We start from the raw sequence: 27,456 nt of genomic DNA on the forward strand, positions 1-27,456 counted from the left end.
TAGTAATCTACGAAACTGCTATGTGTGCCACCTAAGTGTGTCTGATCACCACTTTCAATTTTTTCGTGTGTTTTATCACTTATATAGCGCCAATAATTCAACATTCGCTTTACAGGCATTACTGGCACTGTCATCATTGGGACTCACAATCTAAATTTACTATCTGTATGTCTTTGTAGTGTGGGTAGAAAAATAATTTTTGGGAGTAAACCCTCGCAAACAAAGGCAGAACATACAAACACTTTGCAGATGCTGTCCTTGGTGGGGTTGTAACACAGGACTACAGCGCTGCAAGACTGCTAATGTTTTTGCATTGACAACTGAACCTTTCTGTGGTTGGAAGGCTATCACTGCGATTCAAACTGTGTACCTCACTGCTGTGTTTGTGAAAACCACTGTCAAGATTGTCTTCCAGCATGTTTTGATACTGCAGCATGGGCGCCTCCCTTTCTAGGGGGGGAAGCAACAGGCAAAATTTACTTTTGTATTGTTGTTGGAACACACTGTCAACCCAGTAGTCAGCATTATTTGGAATCATAACTATACAGGTAACAATCATGTTGCAGATAGTGCTGCAAGAAGATACTCATGGGTCGGTCTCTTTCATGAGGTCCAACTCCACAGTGTGTTGGTGGTGGTATAACACTCAAGCTTTCGTCCTCCATCCCCTCCTGACAACCACGGACAACATAGAGGGAATCATTATCATCTTCATCTCCTAATTGTTAAGTGTCCATCACCTCTTACCTCTGATCCTTTTCATGGTCCTTCTTCAATTGTTCCTCCAATGGCAAACTTCTGTGAGATGACAGACCTGAACTTATAGATATTGTTAACCCTAAAGGTATCCTCCTCTGCTTCCTCCTCTTCCCCCAGGACCTCCACCACCACCTGCTCACACACACTATTTAAACTGTGCTCCAGCATGTAGATGACAGTAATAGGGATGCTGACGACAGCATCATCACCTCTAACCATCTTAGTAGCCATTAAAGGGAATCTGTCACCCTTTTTTTTGGCTTGCAGCTGCTGGCATAGACCTCAGGAGCTTATCTACAGCATTCTGTAATGCTGTAGATAAGCCTCCGATGTAACCTGAAAGATAAGAAAAACACATTATATTATACTCACCGGGGTGGGCGGTCCGGTCCGACGCCTCCCTTCTTCATGCGATGACGTCCTCTTCTCCCGTCCTGTAATGGCTGCGGCGCAAGCGCACTGCTCTGCCCTATTGAGGGCAGAGCAGAGTCCTGCAGTGCGCAGGCGTCGGGAGAGGTCCGGCGCCTGGGCACTACAGAATTCTGCTCTGCCCTCAACAGGGCAGAGCAGTGCGCCTGCGCCGCAGCCATTACAGAACGGGAGAAGAGGACATCATCGCATGAAGAAGGGAGGCATCGGACCGGACCACAACACCCACCGGACCGGATCGTCCACCCCAGTGAGTATAATATAACGTGTTTTTCTTATCTTTGAGGTTACATCGGAGGCTTATCTACGGCATTACAGAATGAGGTAGATAAGACCCCGATGTCCATGCCGGCAGCTGCAAGCCAAAAAAAAAGGGTGACAGATTCCCTTTAAGAAAAATTAAGAAAACGTACAGAAGGGTGCAGAGGTCCTTCATCTGTATCCAATATGCAAGTGTGAATTGTACCACGTCCATACTGCGTTGTGCCAGGCTATGGAAAATGAAAAAGGAGGATGAATGAACTCATGGAGATCAACATCCAACACTGCGGAGACACCATCACGTGTTTCTCAACGCAGTGATTCTAGAGCACTGCCCCCATCCCTTATGGGAAATATGCAAAACATAAGCCGCGGAGACACCATCACATGTTTCTCAACGCAAGCAATGACCAGCCAGGTCTTTCCCCGGGAAAGAACAACCACAGGAAGGGCAGTCTCCAATGAAGGAAACCACCTATGCCAAAACATGGTATCCATCCACAGACAGCTGTTTCGGGGTATTGCCCCTCATCAGTGTGGAGTAGGAAACTGGCTGGTAGGAGCAATGCCTAGTAAAAGACTGTGAAAAAGGAGGATGAATGAACTCATGGAGATCAACATCCAACACTGCGGAGACACCATCACGTGTTTCTCAACGCAGTGATTCTAGAGCACTGCCCCCATCCCTTATGGGAAATATGCAAAACGTAAGCCGCGGAGACACCATCACATGTTTCTCAACGCAAGCAATGACCAGCCAGGTCTTTCCCCGGGAAGGAACAACCACGGGAAGGGCAGTCCCCAATGAAGGAAACCACCTATGCCAAAACATGGTATCCATCCACAGACAGCTGTTTCGGGGTATTGCCCCTCATCAGTGTAGAGTAGGAAACTGGCTGGTAGGAGCAATGCCTAGTAAAAGACTGTGAAAAAGGAGGATGAATGAACTCATGGAGATCAACATCCAACACTGCGGAGACACCATCACGTGTTTCTCAACACAGTGATTCTAGAGCACTGCCCCCATCCCTTATGGGAAATATGCAAAACATAAGCCGCGGAGACACCATCACATGTTTCTCAACGCAAGCAATGACCAGCCAGGTCTTTCCCCGGGAAGGAACAACCACGGGAAGGGCAGTCTCCAATGAAGGAAACCACCTATGCCAAAACATGGTATCCATCCACAGACAGCTGTTTCGGGGTATTGCCCCTCATCAGTGTGGAGTAGGAAACTGGCTGGTAGGAGCAATGCCTAGTAAAAGACTGTGAAAAAGGAGGATGAATGAACTCATGGAGATCAACATCCAACACTGCGGAGACACCATCACGTGTTTCTCAACGCAGTGATTCTAGAGCACTGCCCCCATCCCTTATGGGAAATATGCAAAACATAAGCTGCAGAGACACCATCACATGTTTCTCAACGCAAGCTATGACCAGCCAGGTCTTTCCCCGGGAAGGAACAACCACGGGAAGGGCAGTCTCCAATGAAGGAAACCACCTATGCCAAAACATGGTATCATCCACAGACAGCTGTTTCGGGGTATTGCCCCTCATCAGTGTGGAGTAGGAAACTGGCTGGTAGGAGCAATGCCTAGTAAAAGACTGTGAAAAAGGAGGATGAATGAACTCATGGAGATCAACATCCAACACTGCGGAGACACCATCACGTGTTTCTCAACGCAGTGATTCTAGAGCACTGCCCCCATCCCTTATGGGAAATATGCAAAACATAAGCCGCGGAGACACCATCACATGTTTCTCAACGCAAGCAATGACCAGCCAGGTCTTTCCCCGGGAAAGAACAACCACAGGAAGGGCAGTCTCCAATGAAGGAAACCACCTATGCCAAAACATGGTATCCATCCACAGACAGCTGTTTCGGGGTATTGCCCCTCATCAGTGTGGAGTAGGAAACTGGCTGGTAGGAGCAATGCCTAGTAAAAGACTGTGAAAAAGGAGGATGAATGAACTCATGGAGATCAACATCCAACACTGCGGAGACACCATCACGTGTTTCTCAACGCAGTGATTCTAGAGCACTGCCCCCATCCCTTATGGGAAATATGCAAAACGTAAGCCGCGGAGACACCATCACATGTTTCTCAACGCAAGCAATGACCAGCCAGGTCTTTCCCCGGGAAGGAACAACCACGGGAAGGGCAGTCTCCAATGAAGGAAACCACCTATGCCAAAACATGGTATCCATCCACAGACAGCTGTTTCGGGGTATTGCCCCTCATCAGTGTGGAGTAGGAAACTGGCTGGTAGGAGCAATGCCTAGTAAAAGACTGTGAAAAAGGAGGATGAATGAACTCATGGAGATCAACATCCAACACTGCGGAGACACCATCACGTGTTTCTCAACGCAGTGATTCTAGAGCACTGCCCCCATCCCTTATGGGAAATATGCAAAACATAAGCTGCGGAGACACCATCACATGTTTCTCAACGCAAGCAATGACCAGCCAGGTCTTTCCCCGGGAAGGAACAACCACGGGAAGGGCAGTCTCCAATGAAGGAAACCACCTATGCCAAAACATGGTATCCATCCACAGACAGCTGTTTCGGGGCATTGCCCCTCATCAGTGTGGAGTAGGAAACTGGCTGGTAGGAGCAATGCCTAGTAAAAGACTGTGAAAAAGGAGGATGAATGAACTCATGGAGATCAACATCCAACACTGCGGAGACACCATCACGTGTTTCTCAACGCAGTGATTCTAGAGCACTGCCCCCATCCCTTATGGGAAATATGCAAAACATAAGCCGCGGAGACACCATCACATGTTTCTCAACGCAAGCAATGACCAGCCAGGTCTTTCCCCGGGAAGGAACAACCACGGGAAGGGCAGTCTCCAATGAAGGAAACCACCTATGCCAAAACAAGGTATCCATCCACAGACAGCTGTTTCGGGGTATTGCCCCTCATCAGTGTGGAGTAGGAAACTGGCTGGTAGGAGCAATGCCTAGTAAAAGACTAGAATCACTGCGTTGAGAAACACGTGATGGTGTCTCCGCAGTGTTGGATGTTGATCTCCATGAGTTCATTCATCCTCCTTTTTCACAGTCTTTTACTAGGCATTGCTCCTACCAGCCAGTTTCCTACTCCACACTGATGAGGGGCAATACCCCGAAACAGCTGTCTGTGGATGGATACCATGTTTTGGCATAGGTGGTTTCCTTCATTGGAGACTGCCCTTCCCGTGGTTGTTCCTTCCCGGGGAAAGACCTGGCTGGTCATTGCTTGCAATGAGAAACATGTGATGGTGTCTCCGCGGCTTAGGCTATGGAAAATGTCATCCTGCACCAGGTCTCGGCGCTACTGCCACAGTCACTGCAACATGTGCATAGTTTTATTCCACGGGGTGGTCATATCGCATATCAGCTGGTTAACCGGTAGTCCAAAAGATCTCGTTTCCAACTGTAGTGGAATGGTGGAAGTCAGCATGACAGTAGTTTCTGCAGCAGTGCATCAAGGATGGGATAGTGGCATAGGAATTGCTGTACCATCGGGTTGAGGGTGCGAACCATGCAACGCACGTGTGTAGGGTTGGCCCTGCGTAGGGCCACTAATAGGTTTGCTCCATTATCACACACGGCCTTCCCTGGCTCCAGGTTGACTGTAGACAGCCATTGCTCAAACTCGGCATGGATAGCTGTCCAAAACTGTTGATCTGTATGACTGCGATCTCCAAGGCATATTATTGTAAACACTGCCTGATTACAGTGAGCCCTGGTTGTGCAGTACGTAGGTGGGCGAGGGATTCTTTCTGCAGTGTTGTAACGTGTGTTTAACTAAGGCAGCAGTTGAGGACGCAGGTGGAGGCCCTACAGGAGGTGGAGGAAAGATAAGCACTGTAGGAACTGTTACATATAGAGGTTTGTTCCCCAAGCCCTGGGGATTCCAAGACCTGGTGTCTAGTGACACCTTGGTGTCTACTGCTTTAGATCTCCATCCCCTGGTGTGTACTAGTTCAGTTCTCCAACCCAAGCTGTTTAGTAGATTAGTTCTCCAATCCCTGTTGTCTATTAGTTTAGTTGTCCATGTTCTGGTGTTAATTTGTTTAGTTCGGCAACCACAGCTGCTTAGTAGTTTAGTTCTCCAACCCCTGATATCTATTATTTTAGTTATACATCGTATGGTGTGTATTGGTTTAGTTCTACAAACTAGCTGTTTAGTAGTTTACTTCTTCAACCCCTGTTGTCCAGTAGTTTAGTTATCCATCTTATGGTGTGTTGTGGTTTATTTCTCCATCCCCGAGCGCCCTGCAAGTCTTGGGGACTGCAAGACTTGTGGAGTAGCCCCTTCCCCGACTGCCCCTACAGCCATATGCACTTCTTTCTTAGAGAAGTAATGGAGACTGGGCAACTGGTATTGGGGGGACTGCGACGGCCATCAGCTTTTGGAAACCGTCTGTATCCACAAGATGGAAAGGCTGAATTTCCGTGGCCAACAGATTGGAGTGGCCATGCAATAATCACAGAGATTACAGGCCATGAGTCATACAGAAACAAGCGCTGTGATCTTAGTAGCGAATAGCTCTCAGCTGGCCCCTACTGTCCAGACAATGACACAATTGGGCAACGAATCATCCGAGGAGGCCGCAGGCAGTTAACAATAATTAGTTCTCAGAAAAGTAATAGTGAGCGTACGGCTTATCCACATCCAGATCACAACACATGGAATATGCGTATATTCCACTGTACATTCACTGCTAACTTTCACAATAACCCTACACTCCTCGCTGCCAACAACAAACCTGTTTTTAACCCAATAAATAAATGCAGGTCAATTGGATGTCATTTTTCTTTTGAGGTTCATACATCAGGGTGTTCCAACTCCTTTCCTTCAGAATAGCAGGCATATACCGGTCCCCAGGCTCACCCACCCACTTCCTTGACCACTTTTATGCGTTGCGGCCACACTTCATGTCCTCAGGATTGACAACCCTTATCCTGGGAGACTTCAACGGCTCCACCTCCCTAACTGCATCCCAGCTTCTATATCTAGCTAATTCTCCTGGCCTTTCACAACTTTCAAACTCTGAGACACACAAAGGCGGTAACATCCCTAATCTGAACTTTGTACATTTCATTCTCCTACCTAGATAACTCACCTCTTACCTTTTGTCCCCCATGAAATTAGGAGTATAACCACAACTTAGACATTTTTAGGTGCTCCTTAAAAATACATCTGTTTAGGGCTGCTTGTCACGTTCCCTAATCAAAGTCGCATATATATATATATATATATATACACATGTGTATATATATATATATATCTTATTCTCTACTTCTCTGAACATACTTCACCATCAAACTCAACCATACCCATAAGACTCATGCAGCCTTTTATCTACCCCCCTGTTTCCTCAAGATGGTAGTACCATCATTGTAAATAATTCCCTATAATTGGTGCCACCCCCATCTCATTGTAGACTGTAAGCTATTTTTGCTTGAATTGTTTGATTATCTTAAACTTGGTAACTTTTGTCTATTTATATGAACTGTTGACTCGTAAAGCTATGCGTAATGTGTTTGTGATATATAAATAAAGGTTATTATTATTAGTGGATTGAAGATGGTGAAATTCAAGCTGTTAACATTGCCATGTGTAGGAGTAAAGAATCTTTAACGTGAGCACAACTGCACAAACAAGGGTTTGCTGCTGTGCGGACACAGGGTGGAGTAGGGTGAACACGACAAGCTGCTGGACTGTGAGAGGTACAGGTAGAGATGTTACAGTGGACTGAGAAAGATGGTGTGTGCTTGGTATGTAAAATCAGTCAAAAACAGCAGACATGTATGTATTAGCTAACAGGCTCTCAATCACCCCAACTGTAGGGGGTAAACAAGTGGAGGTTCTTCGGCCTGTGTGACAACACTTGCCACGGTGAGGTAGGAGGAAGAATCAGAACATGCGGTTGATGGGGTGGACGGTGGTTGGCGAGACCCGCTAGTCTGCATTTCAGCACAATGACATACCCAGATTAACGTATGCTGATCGCGCATGTTCCAGTTCATACACGTAGTACCAAAATTATTTAATTTTTTTTTACTCTGCTAGGTCTTTTTTCAAAAAATTTGACAGCTAACATGATTTTTTAGGTTTTTTCCGGTCTGAAAAAAAACCCCAACATAGCCAACTACAAAACCTTGAACGCTGCTGTCCACTGCAAGAGTTAGGCCTCAAGATGCATTGGTTGTCGTAGTTACATAACTCTTTGTCTACGTAATCTTGTCTTACTCCTCCTTTGCTGAGCTACTCGCCTGCATGCCTTTGGGTTTACACCAAGCGTGATCTACTACCTTATCGTCATCCTCTCAGTTCTCTCACTCCTCACCCTGAGAGTTACCCTCCTTCTCCTCCTGCCTTGACAGCACAGTACAGACCGCAGGTGATTCAAATATCTGAGTCTCGTCACAAATGGATCATCTTCACCCAACGGGGTTAACGTCTGTTTGCGAGGGTTTGGTTTATGCTTGGACAAAACTTTGTTAGGCCATGGATCAAAGTGAGAAAAAATTTGGCCATCGGTGCAGATGATTTCCTTCTCCTGACTCTGTGACTCTTTAAAGTACACTTCCTATGCCCATGGCATACAATGTGTGAAGAGATCTGCAGACATCTGTGATTCCCAACAGCCAGTTGGACGCTTGGAGAGTTGTGATGTGAGGGAAAAAAAGGTTAATTGGGGACTGTACTGTGTGTGATGTTAAGGTGGAGGAAGAGGAGCAGAGGCCACTTGGTGCAGCGCTTGCCATCTAATGGAGTACATGTTATTTCTGGCCCTCATATACAAAGCGTACCGCTGAATGGCTGCCAAAGAAAGGGAGCAGAATTGCCCGTCCAGTAACAGAAGTTGTAAAAATGCTGTGCAAATTTTGACTGCAGCAAAACAAACCGACTTCTCATCCCTCTGGTGGAAGTCAATCCAACTTCCACCAGTTCCCCTCCCTCTCCTCTAATCTCAGCTGAATTCTTTGCTTCACCACCTGTGAACTTGACACAATAACATACCACGTCATCCCAAACTTTACCACAGTCTTCATCACAAGCATAAACCACCTCTTCAATCTGTCTCTAACAACTGGTGTCTTCCATCCTGATTGAAACATACCTCGATGACACCCATTCTCAAAAAGCCCACCATTGACCTATCCTCTGTGTTTACCTATCGCCCCATATCAGTTCTCCCCTATGCCACCAAACTACTGGGACAACATGTCCATTTTGAACTGTCCTCCCACCTCTCATCTTGCTCCCTCTTTGACAGCGTACAATCTGACTTCAGACCACACCATTCCACTGAAACTGCCCTGACTAAAGTCACCAACAACCTACTAGCTGCAAAATGAAAGTGACGTAAGTTTGTCTTCCTCCTTCTTCTGGACCTGGCATCTGTCTTTGACACAGTGGACCATTCCCTCTTACTACATACTTTCGGATCTGTTGACATTACAGACTTGGCCCTTTGTTGGATCTCCTCGTACCTAACAGACAAGACATTCAGTGTCTCCCACTCACACACCACCTCCTCATCTCATCCCTTATGTGGCGGTGTCCACCAAGGTTCAGTTGTAGGACCGGAAACTATGCTTAGAGAGCACACTCGCGCGCTCCCTCCCTCTTAAAGGGACCGCCCGCATCAACCTAAGGTATTCATAACCTATAGCTGGACAACACCTTCTATTTAAGGCTTCTTCTCCAATATGGAGGTGCCTGAGCTTCGTTGCTAGTTTGCATTGCATACTTACTAGTTATCAGGTTCCCCAGGTCCGCTTGTCTGCTTGTCTACTCTGTACCCATCTGCTCGTACCTGACTGCGCTCTTTTGTCCATCAGACAGTCCAGACCGCACCTGCCAGTGCTTTTCTGTTCCTCAGCCAGTCCCATCTGCACCCGTGGTTCCAGAGTCCCTACAGTGCCTGTCTGCATTTTTCATTCCTCCTTTGGACCGTAGCAGCTGTAGGGAGTCAGCTGCCACATTATGTAGGTCATCCATGGACTAGCACCTAGTGCCACCTCTTTGTACCTCCTTGGGTCACAGTTTTCACCTGCTGCCACTTGTTTAAGTAGGGATTTGGTAGACCACCTAGTTATGTCCCTTCCAGGCTTTCAGAGGGATACAGAACACTGATTCCACCACCTTGCCCGTTACAGTCTCCATCTGCTGGGTTAGCTGTAGTGGAAGAGGTGTCGGTCCCCGCTATACTAATTCTACTTTATTGCAATTGATGACACTTTGTTAGTGTCTGCCACTAATTTTTCTAAAATGTGTAGACTCCTGGTTGGGTCTCCTTCATGCATGTTGCCTGTAGCAGTAGGCCTCTGAGACCGTCAGTCCTCCACTTCCTTGGACTCAACTAACCCGTGTTACTATCCTTAAATTTTTCTGACAATGGTAGTCTACAAAAATGATATTTGTGCCACCTGAGTATGGCTCAGCATGAAAGTAGGTAGAGGTGTTGCTTGTGGTATCAGAGAACCAGCAATGGGGCCCCACACCGATCCCTCATCCACCTCATCTTACTGTGACGTTCAATAGAAAGCTGTAAATGCTGTCCCAGACTCTGATACCTGATAATATTCGCTCATCTTTACTCATTAGATCATTGGCTAATCCTGCCAAGAATACATTTTAATATTGCCTACTGCCAGTCATATTGCAGAATACCAGTATTATCACATTATGAATTAGCAATAATCAGGAATGTAAGCTTAATAGAATGAATATAAATGATTGTAGAAAAAACCCAGAAAATAATCAGAATACTCACCTTTTTCCCCAAAGCTTGAAAAATCCTAACAAGTGATCCAGATGCTCTATCTGGTCTGAAGATGTAGACCTAAAAAATGAGATGTAGTTTTTTTTACTTTTCTTCACCCTCGCACCATAGTTACATAACAACTTTTGAACATTTTTTTATCTTCCTCACACGTGATTGACATTTTTCTGTTTGTGGGCACATGTAAGGTCGGAGCAACATTTTGAATTTCAAAATACTGTTATATTGTATAAGGGTTTGTCGCATGACATTTCTTTTACTGTGTTATAAATAAATAATCTAATTGCATTATACATGTACAATTAGGTCCAGAAATATTTGGACAGTGACTGAATCTTCGTGATTTGGGCTCTGCATGCCACTATTTTTTATTTTAAAATGAAACAACTGAGATGCAATTGAAGTGCGGACTTTAAGATTTAAAGTGGTTTTAAAGTCAATTTTAAATAATAGATCTAGGAATAATAATAATTTTCACAATTGGATGTGTTAAAAAAACATTCCTGTGCTGAGATAATCTTATAAATGTGCAGGGGCCTTGAAAATTTGTATCTCCTACACCACTTTGAATCTTAAATAAGGGTCGGAAATGTAGTGTTTGGCAACACAATAGGGCAAAGAAGAGAAAGAGCGCTATTTGATTTTTTGGAGGGTAAATTGGCTGGAATAAACTTTATACGCCCTTATGCCTTTGTATTCCCTTATGATGCAGAAGCAGAAACCACACCAAGAGTGTGGTGAGCATTTTGTGGTTGAATCAAGTTTTACTAGGAAACATATTTAATCATGTGAATATAGTAATAAATGTCCAATATTGTGTATACATATTAAGACAAAGGAATACAGATCATTGATCACTAATAGTCTAATAGCCAAAAGTACAGTATATAAGGCATATACTGTATATAAAGTCACTTAAAAGCTGGCATCAGTTCTAAGGCTGGTTTCACATTTGCGTTTTTTAGCGCTGGAAAAAAACGCTAACCTGCGCATGCGTTTTTTCCCCTATCTTTAACATGGGTGCGCATACTTGCGCGCTTGTAAGCGCATGTATGCGATTTTCATGCGCTGCGTTTTTTTGGGGTGTGCGATTGGATTTTCCAGACGCATCATGTTGCATTTTTTGGCCCTGCAAAAAAGCGCATGCGCACATATGCGCATGTTTTGCGCTAAAAAGGGCCATTATAGCCTATGGATGCGCATATGTGCGCACTGGCATGCTCATGTAAGCGTTTTTTTGCATATGCGTTTTTTTTTTTTAACCATGGAATTTAGGGGTTTGAGTTAGAGTTAGGGTTAGTTAAGGGGGTTTAGGGTTAGGGTTAGGGTCAGGGTCAGGGTTAGGGTTGGGTTTTGGGTCAGGGTTAGGGTTTAGTATGGTTTGGTTAAGGGTTAGGGTCAGGGTTAGGGTCAGGATTAGGGTTAAGTATGGTTTTGTTAAGGGTTAGGGTCAGGGTTAGGGTTAGGGTTAGGGTTAGGGTCAGGGTTAGGGTTAGGGTTAGGGTCAGGGTTAGGGTTAGGGTTAGGGTTAGTTAGGGTTTAGGGTTTGGGTTAGGGTTAAGTATGATTTGGTTAAGGGTTAGGGTCAGGGTTAGGGTTAGGGTTAGGGTCAGGGTTAGGGTTAGGGTTAGGGTCAGGGTTAGGGTTAGTAAAGTCATGGTTTGGGTAGTGTGAGGGGCCACCTAAAAATGTTGGAAAAAAACGCAAACGCGGTAAAAACGCGCTAAAAACGCATACAAACGCATAAAAACGCTGCGTTTTTTTCATGCATGCTCATAAAAATGCTTGAAAAAAACGCAGCAGTTGTATGCTTATGTATGCGTTTTTTCAATGCGTTTTTTTGCGGGAAAAACGCGCTGCAAAAAAAAGCAAGTGTGAAACTAGCCTAAATGTGGCAATAAAGCAATATTTAAAAGTAATAAGGAATAATTCAAACAATTCCTAACATGACAAAAACATTACACTAAAAGAAGAAAGAAGTACAGACTGGAAAAGAGAAAAAGAGCAAAAAGGAGGTTGTGGTTGGGAAGAGGGAGGCAGAGGTATCTCTACACTCCTCTCCATGTGCTCGTACATGAATGTCATACATTTCCATAGTACCCACAATGGGATTGTTAATCATGTTTGAAATCGTGATGAGTCCCGAAACAAGGACCAACTGACCCAGTCATTAGAAAACTGATCATGGTCAGGTTGCCTTTTACTCTTCCATATGCATTCTGATCATTTAGATACTTTATAAACTCAAGTTTAGAAGTAATCACAGGATTTCCAATGATACAGGATGGGCAGCTACAGTGATAAATGAGCTATAGTGATAACATGTCCCACAAATATTTTTTGTTGGTGAGCATTTTGAACCCTTGGTTACGCCATGGAATTTTATAACATTGATCTGTGAAAATTAAAAACTATGCTTTTTTTCCACTGAAATGTCACTATAGCCCCACATTTTTATTTTACAAGGGGTAAGAATAGAAAATGGACTTCACAATTTGTAACGTATTTTCTCCCAATCATGGTAACACTCCAAATGTTATAGCACATGGCAGAGCTTGGAAGGCAAGGAGAGCAAATTGGATTTTGAAATGCAGATTTTGCAGGAAACAGTTTGCAGATGGGATTTGCAGAGCCCCAGGATAGAAAAACAAATCTATAGTGACCCCATGTTGGAAACTACACCCATCCCTCAAGCAATTAATTATACACCTGATGAAGCGAGCAAGTCATTTTTTTCCACTAAAATGTTTTAGTACCAAATTTTTCATTTTCCCAAGGGATAATAAGAGAAAATGAAATGGATCTTACAATTTGTTACGCAATTTCTCCCACATAGGGCAATACCTCATAAGCAGTCTGAAAGTTTCAAGTGACATTTGCTTAAGCAGCAGGAAGCCCCCAAAGTGACTCCTTTTTGGAAATGGCCTCTGTAAATGTCTGTCTGTACACTATCTCTTCCACTGTACATTGTGACCAGACAGTCTAATTATTGCATGGATGTGAACTTTGACAGAATAGTTCAGCACGCCATGAATTCCTGCAGCATGTTCTTTCACTTTTACAAAGGTTGTCCATTATACTTGGAAGCTGGTCATGCTTACGACTGATCTCATAAAAGACATTAAGATTAAGGAAGGAACACATGGACAACAACCTGCAGCATTTCCTTCCGATTTCATGTATTTAATTTACAACATAAATTATGCATACGTTTAGCAATCCAGAGCCAAACTGCTTTGTCTGCAAGTGCTCAGTGTATGTTCCCAAACTTTATTTTCTATGGGTTATACAGTATATAAGGAAGAGCAGTGAGTGATGTGGACTGGATCAGTCAACTCACAAGATTTTTGGCAATGCTCATTACACATTTATCAAGGATCATATTCATAACACTTGAATGTACACTGTGCTGGTTTATGTTCCTCTTATTCTGTACAATGTACAGTCATGGCCAAAAATGTTGAGAAAGACATACATTTTTGTTTCCACAAAGTTTGCTTTCAGTGTGTTTTTAGATCTTGTAGTCAGTTGTTTCTATGGTTACTGAAATACAATTGTAAGCTTTTCATAAGTTTTTACACTTTTATTGACAAATATATCAAGTTTATGCAAAGACTCAATAATTCACTTTGGAATGCTGGATATGAGCTTCTGAGCCAGACCCTGACTGGACTGGTGGCAGCCTATCCTCCGAGCTACTTAGTTCTCACTTTTTCCTTGTGACATGATGTTACATCATGATGGAAAAAAAAGCATTGTTCACCACCAAATTGTGTCTGGATCATTGGAAGAAGTTGCTTTTCAGATGTTCAGATACCATTTCTTCACAGTGCATGCAAATGAACTGACACCTGCCTGCTGCCACTCTTTAACAAGCTCTGTACTGGTGTTGAACTGATCCCATAGCTGGATCATCTTAAGGAGATCGTTCTGGCATTTGCCGAAGCTTCTTGGGTTCCTTGAAGCTTTCTTCACGGCCTGTGAGCCTCTCTTTGAGGTTCTTGATGATCTAATAAATGGTTGATTTAGGGGCAATCTTACAAGCAGCAATGTCCTTGCCTGTAAAGCCTTTTTGATACAAAGTGAGGAAGACTGCACAAGTTTCTTTGGAAGTAACCAGGATTAACAGAAGAAGGCAATATTTCAAGCACCAGTCCCCTTTTAAAGCAACAAGTCTGTTTTTATACTTTAATCAGAATTAGAGTGACATCAGCTGCCTTGTCCTCATTGTGTGTAAATTTAGAACTGGGAAACAGAGCGCCCAACAGGGTGATACCTTATGGATGGAGAGTAGGAGAGAGCTGGTTACTCTCACCTGCTGGAGTTGTCACAAGCACAACTCCTATGTAGGCATGAAGAAAAACAGCTGCTGCTGCCCTGTGGCTGATGGATAAATCCTTCAGGAGATATTTGATCAAGCTGGATGAAAACTTACGTGGACTGTGCTGCTGGAGTAAATAAATTCTTCAGACATGACGATGAGGAAAAGGCTTTTTATTCACAACACGTTTCAATGCCGCACAGGCTTTTTTTTAAGTGAAAAAAACAAATGTCTTAATGATCCAATAAATGGTTGATTTAGGAGCAATCTTAGAAGCAGCAATATCTTTGCCTGCAAAGCCCTTTGGATGCAAAGCAATGATGACTGCATGTGTTTCTTTGAAAGTAACCATGGTTAACAGAAGAAGATAATGATTTCAAGCACTAGCCCCCTTTTAAAGTATAAAGTGCTTTTACACTTTAAATGCAATTAAAGTGATATCAGCTGCCTTGTACTCTTTAACACTTTTCCTGAGCTAACGAGAAGATCATTAAAATAATTTTAACATGTCATTTTGTGACAGGGTGGGCTAAAATTCTTCAGAAATAATAATAATAATAATAATAATAATAATAATAATAAATTTTATTTTTATAGCGCCGACATATTCCGCAGCACTTTACATTTCAGAGGGGATTTGTACAGACAATAGACATTACAGCATAACAATAATCACATACAGTAGATTATAACAAATACCAAGAGGAGTGAGGGCCCTGCTCGCAAGCTTACAGTCTATGAGGAAAGAGGTAGACACGAAAGGTGGGTGGTAACAGTTGCCCTGATTGTATTGTATGGACCAGCCATAATGTTAAGTGTGTAACAGTACAGACACAGAGGGCTAATGGATGCATAAAGCATGTGGGAACATGATGCTGGGAACCTGGTTATGGTAAAACTTTTGGCTCTGCCACACAGGGATAGGTTAGGTTAATGTGTTGAGGCGATAGGCCAGTCTGAATAAATGCGTTTTCAGGACACACTTAAAATTGTGGGGATTGGGGACTAATCGTATTGACCTGGGAAGTGCATTCCAAAGAATTGGCGCGGCACGTGTAAAGTCTTGGAGACGGGAGTGGGAGGTTCTGACTATTGAGGATACTAACCTCAGGTCATCAGCAGAACAGAGGGCGCGGGTAGGGTGGTATACTGAAACAAGGGAGGAGATGTAGGGTGGTGCTGAGCCATGGAGGGCTTTGTGGGTGAGGGTAATAAGTTTATACTGAATTCTGGAGTGGATGGGTAGCCAGTGTAATGACTGGCACAAGGTAGAGGCATCGGTGTAACGATTGGTGAGGAATATGATCCTGGCTGCAGCATTCAAGACAGATTGGAGAGGGGAGAGTTTGGTAAGAGGGAGACCGATTAGAAGAGAGTTACAATAGTCGAGACGAGAATGAATAAGAGAAACAGTAAGAGTTTTTGCAGAGTCAAAAGTAAGAAAAGGTCGAATTCTAGAAATGTTTTTGAGGTGCAGATGACAAGAGCGAGCCAGTGATCGAATGTGGGGGGCAAAGGAAAGCTCGGAATCAAGTATGACCCCAAGACAGCGGGCATGTTGCTGGGGAGTAATAGTGGAACCACACACGGAAATGGCAATGTCGGGTGTAGGTACATTAGTAGCGGGAGGAAACACAAGGAGTTCAGTCTTTGACAGGTTCAGTTTCAGATACAGTGAGGACATGATATTAGACACAGCGTTTAGACAATCGCCAGTGTTTTCTAGAAAGGCTGGCGTGATGTCAGGAGAAGAAGCGTATAATTGGGTGTCATCAGCATAGAGATGGTACTGGAAACCAAATCTACTGATTGTTTGACCAATAGGGGCAGTGTACAAGGAAAAGAGGAGGGGGCCTAGAACCGATCCTTGAGGAACCCCAACAGTAAGGGGAAGGTGAGAGGAGGAGGAACCGGCAAAAGAAACAGTAAAGGAGCGGTCGGAGAGATAGGAGGAGAACCAGGAGAGAACGGTGTCCTTGAGGCCAATGGAATGGAGCATAGTGAGGAGGAGCTGATGATCCACAGTGTCGAATGCTGCAGAGAGATCCAAGAGAATTAGCATGGAGTAATGACCATTTGATTTAGCTGTTAGCAGATCATTAGAGACTTTAGTGAGGGCAGTTTCAGTGGAGTGTAAAGAGCGGAAACCGGATTGGAGAGGGTCGAGAACAGAGTTTTCTGAGAGATAGCGGATAAGACGGGAGTGGACCAGGCGTTCCAGGAGTTTAGAGATGAAGGGAAGATTAGAGACAGGTCTATAGTTAGCGGCACAGTTTTGGTCGAGGGATGGTTTTTTAAGTAGTGGATGTATGATGGCATGCTTAAATGAGGAGGGAAAAATACCAGAAGAGAGAGAGAGGTTAAATATTTTAGTTAGGTGAGGGGTGACAGCAGCGGAAAGGGACTGGAGGAGATGTGACGGAAATGGGTCACTGGTGCAAGTAGTTGGGCGAGAAGATGCAAGGAGCCTGCTTACTTCTTCTTCTGTGACTGGTTCAAAATCAGAGAGTGAGTTAGATGCAGTGGGGGAGGGAGGACAGTGCATGGTATGAGGGGATTTGGAGATAATTTCCTGTCGGATCTGGTCAATTTTTTCTTTGAAGTAATTGGCCAGATCGTCAGCTCGGAGCTCCGTGGTTGGGGCCTGTACTCTTTGATTGAGTAGAGAATGAAAAGTGTCAAAGAGACGTTTCGGGTTATTGGACAGTGAGATGATGAGGGTGTTGAAATAGGTTTGTTTGGAGAGGTGAAGGGCAGTGTTGTATGTTCTAAGCATAAACTTAAAATGGATGAAATCTTCGTGTAGATTGGATTTTCTCCACAGACGTTCGGCGCACCTGGAGCACCGCTGCAGGAAACGTGTTTGCACCGTGTGCCAGGGTTGTCGCCGTCTGCGTTGTGGTGTTCTATTTATAGGGGGTGCAAATTCATCCAGGGCACTTTGAAGTGTTTCATTGTAATGCTTCAATGCAGAATCAGGACATGAGAGGGAGGAGATAGGGGCCAATGAAGACTGCAAGTTCTTCAGAAGTTTCTGGGTGTTAATGGCCTGTATGTTTCTATAAGTCTGGACAGTGGGGGTGACCTGAGCAGCCTGGCAGTTCTTTATAGAGAATGAAAGAAGATTGTGGTCAGAGAGCGGGAGAGGGGAGTTTGCAAAATCATCCACTGCACAAAGCCGAGAGAAGACCAAGTCGAGGGAGTTTCCGTCTTCATGCGTTGGAGAATTAGTAAGCTGCGAAAGGCCAAATGAGGAGGTTAGAGATAAAAGGTGAGTAGCAGATGGGGAGAGGGGAAGAGCAATGGGGATGTTGAAATCTCCCATGATGAGGGTAGGGATGTCACAGGAGAGAAAATGTGGAAGCCAAGTGGCAAAATGATCCAGGAACTGATGGGAGGGGCCGGGAGGACGATACACCACCGCCACTCGCATGGGGAAGGGGGTGTAGAGTCTGACGGCATGGACCTCAAAAGAAGGGAAGACAAGTGAGGGTACTTGAGGGATAACCTGAAAGGTACATTTTGGTGATAGGAGCAGACCAACGCCTCCACCAGCTCTATTGTCTGATCTTGGGGTATGAGAGAAGTGTAGCCCCCCCGTATGAAAGAGCAGCAGCAGCGGTAGTATCTGACTGCTGGATCCAGGTTTCAGTAAGAGCCAGGAGGTTAAGAGAATTAGAAAGGAAGAAGTCATGAATGAAGGAGAGTTTGTTACACACTGAGCGAGAATTCCAAAGTGCACAATTAAGAGAGACAGATGGCATGCAGGGAATATTAATAAGATTAGAGGGGTTTCTGAGTGTAGCAGTGGGGGGGTTTGACTTTCTATAACATGGGGGACCAGGGTTGGGAGCAATGTCTCCTGCAACTAGGAGAAGGAGGATAGAAAGAGTGAGCAGATGGTTAAGTGATTTGTGAGAGCGTCTCTGGTGTTGAATGGTGGGACTGGCTGGATCTGTGCAATTTAACAATGTGAAAAGAGTGCTATACATAGGAGAGGAAAGAAGCGAGGGGCCAATATGGATGGAGTGTGGAGAGTTAATGTCAGGGCGGTGGATGTGTGTGAATGCAGCGGCCAGGATATAAATTACACAAATGCATATGGTATATATTTGTTGTACTCCAAATGTACAGAGAGTAGATGTATATAAATGTCTTACCTGTCTCCTGCCCTGTCTAACTACCATGTTATAACTGCCAGAAGTACTTTGATACATGTACTTAGATTACATGTGCATAAATGCCACCCCTGCATAAATGCTCCCCCTAGCTAGGTCTGAATATATAGGAGGTTAAGGCTAAGTTTTTGTTTTTTTTTGTTTTTTTTTTGTGGCTCTCTCTGCTCGTTAATCAATCACACTAAATTGAGACACCAGGACCCAATAAAATGTTGTGGTCAAATAAACACATGTCCAGCACTACATGGATCATAAAGCACTTTGGAAAGTTTCTTGACCTCACAACATAAGGGGACAAGCAGAGTAAGTTGAAAAAAACTATATACCAGATATAAGCTTGCAGAGTTGAAAACACATAGATAGCATTCAGGATTAACTGCTTGCTGACATTGAATGGAGACACAGGAGTGGATTCAGAGCAGAGATTGGAAAAGCTGGTTACCAGATATAAGCTTGCAGAGTTGAAAACACATAGATAGCATTCAGGATTAACTGCTTGCTGACATTGAATGGAGACACAGGAGTGGATTCAGAGCAGAGATTGGAAAAGCTGGTTACCAGATATAAGCTTGCAGAGTTGAAAACACATAGATAGCATTCAGGATTAACTGCTTGCTGACATTGAATGGAGACACAGGAGTGGATTCAGAGCAGAGATTGGAAAAGCTGGTTACCAGATATAAGCTTGCAGAGTTGAAAACACATAGATAGCATTCAGGATTAACTGCTTGCTGACATTGAATGGAGACACAGGAGTGGATTCAGAGCAGAGATTGGAAAAGCTGGTTACCAGATATAAGCTTGCAGAGTTGAAAACACATAGATAGCATTCAGGATTAACTGCTTGCTGACATTGAATGGAGACACAGGAGTGGATTCAGAGCAGAGATTGGAAAAGCAGAAATGGGATCTTTATGATTTAAGGGAACCTGTCATGTAAAAAAGTGCTATTAACCTGCAGTTATAGGGTTAATTTGCTGGTTAATCGTGATCTAAAGCTGATCAGCACCCACACTGAAAGCCCCGCTGAAATGTATTCCTCCCAGCAGCCTCAGGCTTTCAGTCATAGAGGTGCAGCTTCAGTCAGCACTCAGTAAACAGTGAGCGGCGGCGGTAATCAAGCCCCAGGACTGAATGACAGCTGGGGTTGTGGTTGCAGCCGCCACTCACTATTAGCGGAGCGGTAACTGAAGCTGCACTGGCACCAACCCTATCACTGAAAACTAGAGGCTGCTGGGAGTTGAACTGCCTGCCAGGAACATAGCCCTCAGTGTGAGTGCAGGGCAGCTTCAGAATGCTATTAACCTGTAGATTAACCCCATATCTGCAGGTTAACCCCTTACTGACATCGGACGGCTTAGTATGACCGATGTCAGTATCCCCCGCTTTGATGTGGGCTCCGGCAGTGAGCCCACCTCAAAGCCGGGACATGTTAGCTGTTTTGAACAGCTGACATGTGTCCGCAATAGCCATGGGCAGATCGCAATTTAACTAGTTAAATGCCGCTGTCAGACTCTGATTCACAGCCGGAATGGTCGCAGACGGGCAGGGACAAATGTCTTGCCTGAGGGTTTTGACTCAAGGGCGACCTGAGCCATGGTTCTCAGGCTCTTGGATGGGACAATCAGCCAAGGCTCCTCCTCCTTTGATGACACCACGGAGCGGCAGAGAGCATCAGCCTGGAAGTTCTTCTCTCCAGAGAGAAAGTGGAGGGTGAAGTGGAACCAGGAGAAGAACAAGGACCATCTGGCCTGGCGAGAATTTAGCCGCTGGGCCGTCTGCAAATACACCAAGTTCTTGTGGCTGGTGAACACCTGGAAAGGGTGGCGAGCCTGCTCCAGGGGGTGTCTCCATTCCGAGAAGGCCAACTTCATCGCTAGCAACTCCCTGTCCCCGATGGAATAATTCCTCTCCACAGGTGTGAAGGTCTTGGAGAAAAAGAAGAATGGGTGCTTCCGACTTTGCGTTTCCTTCTGGAACAGGACCGCTCCAGCATCAACGGAAGAGGCATCCACCTCCAGAATGAAGGATTTATCTACATTGGGGAGATGTAGAATGGAAACGCTAGCAAAATGGGACTTAATGGAGGAGAAGGCCTTGGAGACAGGTTACTGTTATGAATGAGTCACCGTAGGAGGCAAAAGCAGAAATACAAGCTAAGTCCAGAAAACCAGAGAAGTTGGCAACTATCAGATTGCAGACCCCTGAACCTATCAACACAACTAGCAGTAGCCGTGGGGGGTTCCTACGATGCCCTAGACCCCTCGATCACAGCTGGAGAATTACATAGGCCTAAAGAAAGAAAGGGGAAATCTAAACTGCCCCAGAGCAGAACCCAAAGCAATAGGCAGCCCCCAACATATAATGACGGTGAAGCAAGATGAAAATACTAACACAGACAGAAAGATAGACCGAGCAAAGACGGGGCCCAAAACTACCTAGATAGGAAAGGACAGGAAGGCTGCTGTCTGCAATCTGCCAAAACCCTATCAAAGACATAAGCCAACAAGCTGATATGAAAAAGGCCCTGAAGCAGCTAGGTTTCAAAAACTAAATCAGCACTCAGGTATTTTCAGAAGACAGAGCTAAATGAATTCAGCACACCCCAGCAGGGAATGGCAGAAATCCAGAAAAACAAAGCAAAACAAAGTCAAAGCACCAAAGCAAAAGGCCGAGCAGCAAACTTAGCTTTAGAGGAGCAGGAATTCAGACTGGTCTCCAAGGATCCCACAGAGAAACCACCCGCAGGGCAGAAGGGCGTCGGCAGCCTTATATCCAGTCAGTAACTCCACTCAGCCAGTCATCATCATCAGCCTCAGGTGTTTGATAATCAGGCTCACTACCTTTCTTTACCAGAAGAGGGAGTTCCTCGGGCCTCAGTAATGAAGGGGAAAATGAACTCACAACAGTACCTCCCCCTTGAGGAGGGGTCACTGAACCCTCAACTACGCCACCAGGGCGATCAGGGTGAGCCCGATGAAAGGCACGCACCAATCTTTTGGCATGAATATCAGAGGAAGAGACCCAGGAATTATCCTCCTGACCATAACCCTTTCACTTAACCAAATACTGGAGTCTCCGTCTAGCCAGACGGGAATCCAGTACTTTCTCTACCTCATATTCCATGTTACCTTCAACCAATACAGGGTCTGGAGGTGCCACCCCCGGAACAACAGGTTCAACAAACCTCTTCAACAAAGATTTATGGAACACATTATGGATTTTAAATGTGACAGGAAGAGCCAAACGAAAATAGACCGGATTAATAATCTCCACAATCTTGTAAGGTCCAATAAATCTAGGCTTAAACTTAGGAGAAGCCACCTTCATAGCAATATTTTTTGATGATAACCACACCATATCACCAACCTTAAACTGGGGACCAATGGTCCTATGTCGGTTGGAAAACCGCTGGGCCTTTTCCTGGGAGAGAGATAACTTATCCACCACTTGGTCCCAGATCTGGTGCATTCTCTCCACCACAGTGTCAACACCTGGGCAGGCAGAGGGCTCCACCTGCCCTGAAGAAAATCGAGGATGAAACCCAAAGTTACAAAAAAAGGTGACATCAAAGTGGCAGAACTAGCTCTATTATTTAAAGAAAATTCTGCCAAAGGCAAAAATGAAACCCAATCATCCTGATCAGCAGAAATAAAACATCTCAAATATGACTCCAAGGTCTGGTTTGTTCTCTCTGTCTGCACATTGGTCTGAGGGTGAAAAGCAGAGGAGAAGGACAACTGAATTCCCAGCCTGGAACAGAAAGTTCTCCAAAATCTAGACACAAACTGGACTCCTCTGTCAGATACAATGTTCTCAGGAATCCCGTGCAAATGAACCACCTGTTGTAAAAACAGGGGCACCAACTCAGAGGAAGACGGCAACTTAGGGAGTGGTACAAGATGAACCATCTTAGAGAACCTATCACAAATCACCCAAATAACAGTCATCCTCTGAGAGACAGGCATATCAGAGATGAAATCCATTGAAATATGGGTCCATGGCCTCTCGGGGACAGGCAAAGGCATCAACAACCCACTAGAGCGAGAACACGATTTAGACCGGGAACACGTCCCACAGGACTGCACAAAATTCCTGACATCACGAGACAAGGAGGGCCACCAAAAAAACCGACTCACCAGATCTCTAGTACCAAAAATACCTGGATGACCAGCCAAAGCAGAGCAATGAACTTCAGACATCACTCTCTTCTTCCACTGGTCAGGAACATACAACTTTCCACTGGGACAACGCTCAGGTTTGTCCTCCTGGAACTCTTCCAGAGCACGTCTCAAATTGGGCGAGATGGCAGAAAGAACTACCCCTTCGCCTAAGATGGTAGCAGGCTTGGTCACCACAGGAGAATCAGCAAAGAAGCTCCTAGAGAGGGCATCTGCTTTGACATTCTTTGTTCCAGGAAGAAAAGAAACCACAAAATCAAAACGTGTAAAAAACAAGGCCCACCTAGCCTGTCTAGGGTTCAAGCGCTTAGCCGACTCTAGGTAAATCAAATTCTTGTTGTCAGTGAGGACCACGACTTGATGCTTAGCTCCCTCCAACCAATGTCTCCACTCCTCAAATGCCCATTTCATGGCCAACAGTTCCCTATTCCCCACATCATAGTTACGTTCAGATGGAGAGAACTTTCGGGAAAAGAAAGCACAGGGATTCATTTTAGATGTTACAGGATCCTTTTGGGACAAAACAGCTCCTGCACCAATCTCAGAAGCATCCACCTCTACCTGGAATGGAAGTGAGACATCAGGTTGCCGCAAAACCGGGGCGGAGGTGAATCTTCGCTTCAGCTCCTGAAAGGAAGAAACAGCCTCCAGAGACCAATTTAACACATCAGCACCCTTCTTAGTCAAATCAGTCAATGGCTTGGCAATACTAGAAAATTTTGCTATAAATTTCCGAAAAAAATTAGCAAAACCCAAAAACTTCTGGAGGGCCTTCAAAGAAGTGGGCTGAACCCAATCGTGAATGGCCTGTACCTTGGCCGGGTCCATTTCAATAGTTGACGGGGACAAAATAAATCCCAAAAAAGAAATCCTCTGTACTCCAAAAAGGCATTTAGATCCTTTGACATACAGGGAATTCTCCCTCAAGATCCGGAACACAGTCCGAATATGTTCCACATGAGAATCCCAATCCTTGGAGAAGATCAAAATATCATCCAGATAGATAATCAAAAATTTATCGACAAAATCTCGGAAAATATCGTTCATGAAGCACTGGAAGACAGAAGGGGCATTAGTGAGCCCAAAAGGCATCACCAGGTACTCAAAATGTCCCTCCGGAGTATTAAACGCTGTCTTCCATTCATCCCCATGCTTAATGCGAATAAGATTATACGCCCCCCTGAGGTCAAGCTTGGTAAACCAGCAAGCACCTTTAACTCTGGAGAATAGATCAGAAATCAGGGGTAACGGATACTGATATTTAACAGTAATTTTGTTGAGGGCACGATAATCAATACAAGGTCTTAATGATCCATCCTTTTTGGCTACAAAAAAAAAACCGGCACCTAAGGGTGACGAGGATGGTCTAATATGACCCTTCTCCAACGCCTCCTTAATATAGGATCGCATAGCCTCGTGCTCGGGTACAGATAAATTGAAGAGCCGACCCTTGGGAAATTTACACCCCGGGCTCAGTTCAATTGCACAGTCATAACTCCTATGAGGAGGCAGAGACGCAGACTCATTCTCACTAAATACATCATAAAAGTCCGGCAAATAATCAGGAACATTATGTGACTGAGGAGAGGTGGAAAACACCGGAGCCTCACTAAAGGCACACCGACAACCCCAACTCACCACAGACACAGATTTCCAATCCAAAACTGGATTATGAATCTGTAACCAGGGAAACCCCAGAACGATAGTATCATGCAGATTATGCAACACCAAAAATCTGCAATTTTCTTGATGGTCTGGGGTGACTCGCATTACCACCTGGGTCCAAAACTGGGGTTTATTTTTAGCCAAAGGAGTAGCATCAATCCCCCTAAAAGGGATAGGCGTCTGCAGAGGTGTCATCAGAAATCCACAACGTTTAGCAAAATCCAAGTCCATTAGGTTTAGGGCTGCTCCCGAATCCACAAAAGCCTTGGCGGAAAATGTGGACAGGGAGCAGATCAGAGTAATAGCCAGAAGAAACTTAGGTTGAACACCCCCAACAGAAAACGTGTGTGCAAAGCGTTTCTCTCGTTTAGGACAGACAGAAATAATATGCGAGGCATCTCCACAGAAAAAACACAACTTATTACGCCTTCTGAACTCCTGACGCTGCTCTCTGGAAAAAACTCTATCACATTGCATAGGTTCAGACATTTGTTCAACAGGTGGCAACACCTCTCGTGCAGCTTTGCGTTCGCGCAAACGCCGATCAACCTGAATGGCTAATGACATAGAATCGTCAAGACCAGAGGGAACAGGAAATCCCACCATAGTATCTTTTACGGCTTCTGACAACCCCTTCCGAAAGAGAGCAGCCAAGGCATTATCATTCCAGGTAGTAAGTACTGCCCACTTTCGGAATTTTTGACAGTACAATTCTGCAGAATCACGACCCTGGCTCAATGCCAGCAGGGTCTTTTCAGCCTGATCAATGGCATTATGTTCGTCATACAACAACCCCAAAGCTTGAAAGAATGCGTTCACATTAGTCAGAATAGGATCATCTGGTTTCAAAGAAAACGCCCTATCCTGGGAATCGCCACGGAGCAAAGAGATGACAATTTTAACCTGCTGCGTGGAGCTCCCTGACGAGTTAGGCTTCAAGGCAAAAAATAACTTACAATTATTTTTGAAATTCAAAAATTTAGACCGATCCCCAAAAAATACATCAGGTGTAGGAATCTTTGGTTCAGCAGCATGTGAATGAGCAAGGTAGGCGGAAATTCCCCGCACTTCCGCAGCGAGCTGCTCCACACGATCAGACAATTGCTTTATCTCCATTGAGAGAAAAAAAAAAAATTCCCCCTACGGCCTCAGAGATATAGAGGAAAAAATATACACATTTTTTTTTTTTTTTTACAATTCTTTCCTGCTATTGAGTACCCTAGGATCTGCGGTATGGCGGGTGATTCTGTTATAAATGAGTCACCGTAGGAGGCAAAAGCAGAAATACAAGCTAAGTCCAGAAAACCAGAGAAGTTGGCAACTATCAGATTGCAGACCCCTGAACCTATCAACACAACTAGCAGTAGCTGTGGGGGGTTCCTACGATGCCCTAGACCCCTCGATCACAGCCGGAGAATTACATAGGCCTAAAGAAAGAAAGGGGAAATCTAAACTGCCCCAGAGCAGACCCCAAAGCAATAGGCAGCCCCCAACATATAATGACGGTGAAGCAAGATGAAAATACTAACACAGACAGAAAGATAGACTGAGCAAAGACGGGGCCCAAAACTACCTAGATAGGAAAGGACAGGAAGGCTGCTGTCTGCAATCTGCCAAAACCCTATCAAAGACATAAGCCAACAAGCTGATATGAAAAAGGCCCTGAAGCAGCTAGGCTTCAAAAACTAAATCAGCACTCAGGTATTTTCAGAAGACAGAGCTAAATGAATTCAGCACACCCCAGCAGGGAATGGCAGAAATCCAGAAAAACAAAGCAAAACAAAGTCAAAGCACCAAAGCAAAAGGCCGAGCAGCAAACTTAGCTTTAGAGGAGCAGGAATTCAGACTGGTCTCCAAGGATCCCACAGAGAAACCACCCGCAGGGCAGAAGGGCGTCGGCAGCCTTATATCCAGTCAGTAACTCCACTCAGCCAGTCATCATCATCAGCCTCAGGTGTTTGATAATCAGGCTCACTACCTTTCTTTACCAGAAGAGGGAGTTCCTCGGGCCTCAGTAATGAAGGGGAAAATGAACTAACAACAGGTTACGACCACAACTTGGGATTTGAGCCCTTCTTGGTGAGGGCCACCAAGGGGGCTACCAAAGTTGAGAAGTGGGGGATGAATGGGCGGTAGTAATTTATGAACCCCATAAAGCGCTGCATTGCTTTGAGATCCATAGCCAATCCCTGGGCGGAGATGATATAGCCCAGGAAAGGCAAGGACTCCTGCTCAATCACACACTTCTCCAACTTGGCATAGAGTGAGTATGCCAACAGGAGGTCGAAGACTTTGCAAACATCTCTCTGGTGGGAGTCGATATCTGGAGAGTAGATGAGAATATCATCCAAATAGACTACTACCGAGGTGGTAAGTATATCCCGGAAGATATCGTTCACAAAGTCTTGGAAGACGGCCGGAGCATTGCAGAGCCCAAAGGGCATCACCAGGTATTCATAGTGCCCATCCCTGGTGTTAAATGCCGTCTTCCATTTGTCCCCCTCATGGTAAACAATCTCGCTCCCCGTAGCCTATCAAACAGCTCTGATATCAGGGGCAGAGGGTATTATTCTTAACAGTGATAGCGTTAAGACCCCTGTAATCAATGCAGGGACGTAGTTCTCCGTTCTCCTTCTGCACAAAGAGGAATCCCGCCCCTGCTGGTGACACCGACTTCCTGATGAATCCCCTTGCCAGATTCTCCCTGATATACTGAGACATGGCCTCTGTCTCTAGGAGAGAAAGGGAATAGACTCATCCCTGAGGAGGCTCAGCACCAGGCAAGAGGTCAATAGGACAGTCGTAGGGGCGATGGGGCGGAAGAGTCTCCGCCGCCCTCTTGGAGAACATGTCTGCATACTGGGGATAGT

At 44.9% G+C, this 27,456-nt stretch overlaps 1 protein-coding gene and 1 long non-coding RNA gene across 2 annotated transcripts in view; one reads left to right on the forward strand and one right to left on the reverse strand.

Annotated features, from left to right (window-relative positions):
- ITGA9 (integrin subunit alpha 9) overlaps window positions 1–27,456 on the reverse strand; it is a 711,654-nt gene that overhangs the window by 485,001 nt on the left and 199,197 nt on the right. Inside the window, exon 8 of the mRNA XM_073549890.1 lies at window positions 10,233–10,301. Coding sequence (XP_073405991.1) covers window positions 10,233–10,301 — 69 coding nt within the window. The remainder of the gene's footprint in view (window positions 1–10,232; window positions 10,302–27,456) is intronic.
- Window positions 1–27,456, forward strand: part of LOC141052657 (uncharacterized) — a 64,026-nt gene that overhangs the window by 25,560 nt on the left and 11,010 nt on the right. The window lies entirely within an intron of this gene.

This window comes from Dendrobates tinctorius, unplaced genomic scaffold (genome assembly GCF_039654945.1).
Source record: "Dendrobates tinctorius isolate UK_male_01 unplaced genomic scaffold, ASM3965494v1 ptg000162l, whole genome shotgun sequence".
NCBI lineage: Eukaryota > Metazoa > Chordata > Amphibia > Anura > Dendrobatidae > Dendrobates > Dendrobates tinctorius.